Consider the following 5,668-nt stretch of genomic DNA (forward strand, 5'->3'; position numbering starts at 1 on the left):
CAAACCAAGCACTTTGCGGTGCTTCACCGCTTTTGTGCCTTTCGCGCTTGGAAACGTCGTTTTCGAAGTGCAAACATGGGCATTTTTTTCAGAAGGTCGTGGTTTTTTTTCGTCGCAATGGTATCTGCCGCGTACGGCGTCTTGCAGGCGGGCGCATGCGGACGGGGAGGCTGCCGTGGCAACCACCGGCTGGCGGATGCCACCGCCGTGGAGAAGCACATTTCCCCGTCGCATTCTTGTGAGCAGTGAGGAATGCGGCTTTGTAGGGAGCCAAAAGGAATGTCTTGTGCCGTGTGTAGAGCCTACCTCGGCCGCGAGCACTAGCAGTTTCTTGACGGGGTTGTGCGCGAGATAGCACCACTCGAGCATCTAGCAGCCGCGACAGCAGACGAGTGTGCCACTTGCTCCCGCAAACATGCTGCCGTCGTTCTCCAGCCGCCAGGAAACTGACTTGATCGGGATGGTTGAAGAGAGGAGATATTTATGGGACATCACGGACCCAAAATACCATCGGCGTGATTGGAAAGAGTCCGCTTATCAAGAGATCGCTACCAAATTGGGACCGGACTTCACAGGTGAGCGCGAGTTACCTGTCCTGCTACTTTTGAACGTGAGATGAACAAGAAAGCAGCGCTGTAACCCCCCCCCCCCCCCCTATGAAATAGCAATCAGAATAATTTAACTGAGTTCCAGTTTCATTGCAAGAATGATATGTATAATTATGCATTTTTTCACTCTGACAGGGTGGAACAAAGTTAATGAATCTGTCAAGATTGTGGCGTGATTTGCACTGATGTGTACTTAAGGTGACACGTCTCCAATTATTCTTCAATTGGGCAAAAAGCCGGCCGGGGTGGCAATGCATCGTGGAACAGCAGCGCAAAATACGGAATGAATGCATTGAAGTAGACACAGGACGCAAAAAGCAAACGCATGTAGCCCCTGTTTAATTCTGTGTGTTGCGTTTTTTGCGCTGGTCTTGCACATTTATCAAGCTGGTTACAATTGTAATTGTTCAGTTTTGCCTTGTATCGTACCATTTCTGATTCGTATTTTTGGCATGATACGATTTTTTTTAGCCCTCTTATTTTTTTTCTAATGTAAATGTGCAGACCCCACTCTGCTACAACTGGAACCTGTAGTTAGCAGTACTGTAGATAAACAAAATTAGGTGTGGTGTCGGCTGGCCATCATTGTGTCTATTCTTCAAGATTTCTAAAGAGGTGATGCCTTATTTTTTGCAGCCGCAGCAGTCAAGGCGAGGTTTTCAAACCTGCGCTCGCAATTCCAGCGCGAAAACCGAAAAGTTAAAGCGAGCGAAAAATCAGGAGCCGGACAGGAGGATATCTATGTGCCACGATGGGTCCACTACGCGGAACTCCTATTTCTGCTGAGTGGATGCCCGAAGCGTGACAGTCGGTCAAATATGGCATCGGCAAATGTAAGTCACAACTTTGCGCTTCAGTGAAGCCAGTTTTCTTGGGCACTGCACTCTGCCTGGGAAATAAACACTTTCCATTTTTGTGCATGGATGTCTAGGCGTGCCTCTTCCACTCAGTCCCTTTATTTGGTAATGTTATTCCTCTTCAGCGACATTCTGTGAATAGCGTACCTACTATATTGTAGCTTATTTTCGCTTAATAAAAGAGCCCTACATTCATTGTGTACAGGCCCAGCTGTAGAAATAGTTCGAAACTTTTTATGTTGGCAATCTTTTTCATTGCGACAACTTAAGTTTGATGGCCCATATTTCCTACAAAATCAAGCATGATTTCATTTATTTCTGCATTACTTACCTTTCTAGGAATATAGCATATTATTTACATGTGGTTTCCCTATCCACTACAAGATCTAGAGCTAACTATTTAATAAAGGTCAGGTAGCCACATATTGCAACCCTGTGTAAGGTGTAAGGTAAGGTAACCCTGTGTAAGGTAACCCTGTGTAAGGTAAGGCTACCAATCTCTTGTAGCAACTGCACAACAAAGTACCAGTTTGTTTGTCTTTAGTAAAACTGAAGATTTTTTTATCCTCTCTATAATCTTAATCAATGCCAGAAATTGTTGACATTGTGCGGATTAATTTGCGTTATTCTGTTATACTGTTTATTTTAATAATGCTGTATTTTCAGAGCCTCTTTCATTTTCCTATTCTGCTGTATTTATTTTGAAAATTGTTTTGCTTGCTACTGAATAATATGGTAACACCTTAAATTTTTTTTTCACTGCACTGTGCAAACATTCTAAAAGTGTTTTGTCATGTGTTTTTCCCGCTCTGCCTCTGGTGTCACAATATGTAATCCGGGTTGTAGGTCTCATCAAGAGGCATACTTCGTCTCCGTTCTTTAGCCCATCCTCTTGGCCGTATTGTATAATATGGTGATATAAAATAAATACTTCCACTACTAGCCCAAACAAAAATAAACAATTCAGCAAGCTGGAAGGAATAGAATGAAAGTGAAACTCTGCGCTATTTCTGCTTTATTTCACAGTCGCAGGTTGAAAAAGAGAATGAAGAGGCCGGATCAACAGAGAGTGCTCAGTTGTGCTTCGATGAGACGCAGCAGCCTGTTGACAACATAGAAGATGAGACAGTAGGCACTGCGGTCATGGTGAACGATGGGCCTGCAGACAACGGCTGCACTTCGAGGGGCGCTTCAGCCACTCCACCCATTGTTCATCGGAGAGAGCCTGCCAAAAGAAAGCAGGAGGAAAGTTGTGGCAGCGAAAAGAAGCTACTTCTAGAAGCAGCAGTGCATGCTTTAAATAAGTCTGCGAGTGCCGCTCGGCAAAAAGATGAGTGCGACGATTTTGCTGCAACTATGGCCAATGCACTGCGGCAGGTGCCTGAAGGGCCGCACAGACAAATGGCCTACTTAGCAGGATATAATGCCATTGTAAAGTATAGCATGGCACTTCATAACACACAAGTAGAAATTATACAGGAAGCAGATGAATGATCAGGGACGTAGGCTGAGTGCAGACTCAAACAAAATTCACATGTGCCTAATTTAATACGGTGTTGTGTGTTATAATTGTTCTGCAACCGAAATTAAAATTGAAGTAATGTCATCAGATGTTATGGTATGTCATTTTGTTGTGTGAAGTGAGTCATTTTTATGTCAGTGCATGTCGTATGTGTGTAATTTATGTAAATTCAACAGAGGTGTGGAAGAAGCATGCAGTGCTTTGGGACAATGTGTATTATTTTACCCATCTTTGATTTCCTTTTGTGATGTTAGTATAGAGATAGTGATTTTGTAAGTCTCTTTTCATGAAATGCAAAGCAGATACTTAGTTTACATAGCCTTGTACCAAAAGATTATTCTTGGAGATGATTAATTTTTGCCCATCTTGTTGTGCTACTGTTGCAGCCAGGGCAACGCAGCTTACTCAACCAACTTTCCTGCCATAAGCATGCCTCCCTAAGCTGTGCTCTGTTTTCTGAATAAACCAATAGTTAAAAAAACATACTTTGAGCATTGCATAAAGCTACATTTCCACTACACTGCATGGTGAATGAAGAGCAAAAAAGTGGAGCAAACGCATCATAGTCAGGCTGTCAAGGCACAACAAGAACGTGCAACTTACGCCTTCATTGTGGCAGAAGCTCCTGATTAGGCAACGAGGCGCCACTGCCAGCTGACCTGTCCTTCGTTCACAAAGTACTCCGTGTACGTATCCCGGACAGCCTTGGCATTGACGGAGTGGTTGCTTCCAACTCTTGGGAGCTGGCTCATGGCTCCAGATGGGCTCACACCATCCCTCCAAGAGCCATTGCGTACGTGCCCTATGTATCAGATAGCAGCACCATACATGCGAAAAATTAACTCTTGGTTATAATAATATATTTGTATCAGTCAAGAGAGAGGCCCATAGGCTTGAACGTTTCATGAAAAGCCTTGCAGAAATTTTCTCTGAGCCTGTGATCGTCAAGCCATAAGTGCTCTTGTAATCATTTTAGTGTGTGCCACATGCACTGCATTAGATAGCTCTGTGTTTCAGGCTTTCACATCATGTACAGCAGTTTCAAAACACACATACCTGTCAAAACGTCCTCTACATCCACACTGTCTTGAGGGGTGTAAAGTTGCCGAGTGGTTTTCTTCGAGCGTAAGTAATTGTGCAGTGCTAGTGTAGCAAACACAATGTCTTCCGCTCGCTCAGGAGAGTGTCGAAGTGGGGCGCGGAAAATTTGCCAGCGGTTTGCAAGCACTCCAAAAGCATTTTCCGCTGTCCGTCGAGCGCGGGAAAGTCTGAAAGGGATCGCAAAAATAGAAATAAGGCAACGCTGACTGGTGGTCTGCTACCAAGTTCTGAAGTTGTTTGCAAGCATTCATGGGTACTTATTCATGTTAAATAAAAGTTTTGTTATTAATCTACTCCTTTTGTTATTTTCATGTCATCCAAAATAGTATTTGAAGCAAGGCAAGCAGACATTCATGACAAGTCACACAACTGCATAAAACTTAGTGCTGGGTGAATGAATCGCTACGTGACTTTTTTTGCGCTGAGCGTGTGCATTAGTTGTGATATTAGTAGCATTGGTTAAATGGCAAGCTAAACTTCAGTACTGTGCTTACCTGTAATTAAAAATTCTTTTCTCCTTGGTCAGCTCACCAGCAGGATATGGCCTCATTAAGTAGTGTTTTAGGCCAAAACCCTCATCACCCACGATGACATATGGTGCTGTCCTTTTCGAGAGCGGCAGGACTTCAGCACAGGGCAGCGGTGATGGCTGCACCTCCAAGGCCTTTTTCATCTCGCATTCGCTCCAGACTCCGCTGTCATTTAGTCGGCCATTACGGCCAACATCAGCAAACACAAAATTTAGCTCCGCATCCACCAGTGCCATAAGCACAATGCTAAAGAATCCCTTGTAGTTTCGGTATTGCGCACCGGAGTTGGCTGGTGGATTTATAGCTATGTGCTTCCCATCCAGAGCTCCGATGCAGTGTGGAAATTGCCATAAGTCTTGAAAGCCCTGTGCTATGGCTTTCCACTCCTCGGGGCGGCTAGGAACCTGTAAGAGACATTTTGCTGGTCGTTCATATTCCACAGCAGAATTCTCAGCTGTGGGACACAGTGAATAAGTCTAGCGGTTCAATTTTTCTGCCTGCCACCTGGAAGGTCGGTGGAGATTGGTTGCTTTATTAAAGCCAAGTGAGGTCCCATAAGCGCCACGCCTACAAGTGATCAAGTTGAACCTTTTTGAGCTGACAAACCACAGAGGATGCCGCTACACTTTTATGATTTCTTATTACCTCTACTAATAAGTGTATTGAAGTGTAAGGTTAGATAATTATTTGGAATGGCAGAATTTTAACTTTGCATTAAATTATCACAAAAATATATCAATACACTAACAAATTGCTCCATATAAAATTTTGATCAAATTATTCTGTATAACCAAAACATCTCTTGTAGATTAATTTCAAAACAATACCAGATGATCTTTTTAACGTTCACAGATTTTTATTTTCAGAAACTGTGACAGCTACGTCAGTGCTGTTTGTTTAAGTGGACTGTACAGCAAGGCAGGCATGTACGTGATAGACCCCAATAATTATTTGCCTAAAAAAACAATAAAATTCTTAATTTTTACTTTATGAGAAGAGATTATGTTGCAGAATTGAAGGCCGTCAACATGTATAGTGAGCCCAGTATAT

At 43.3% G+C, this 5,668-nt stretch overlaps 1 protein-coding gene across 1 annotated transcript; it reads left to right on the forward strand.

Annotated features, from left to right (window-relative positions):
* Positions 1 to 306: 306 nt before the first annotated feature.
* Positions 307 to 5,296, forward strand: LOC149339889 (uncharacterized). Its single transcript, XM_089548574.1, has 3 exons — positions 307 to 575; positions 1,245 to 1,441; positions 2,492 to 5,296. The coding sequence occupies exons 1-3, from the start codon at positions 416 to 418 to the stop codon at positions 2,957 to 2,959; spliced, it is 825 nt and encodes a 274-aa protein (XP_089404700.1). The 5' UTR covers positions 307 to 415; the 3' UTR covers positions 2,960 to 5,296.
* Positions 5,297 to 5,668: the final 372 nt, after the last annotated feature.

The sequence above is a fragment of the Amblyomma mixtum genome, chromosome 6 (genome assembly GCF_055824585.1).
Source record: "Amblyomma mixtum isolate Tamu chromosome 6, ASM5582458v1, whole genome shotgun sequence".
In the NCBI taxonomy this organism is placed as follows: Eukaryota; Metazoa; Arthropoda; class Arachnida; order Ixodida; family Ixodidae; genus Amblyomma; species Amblyomma mixtum.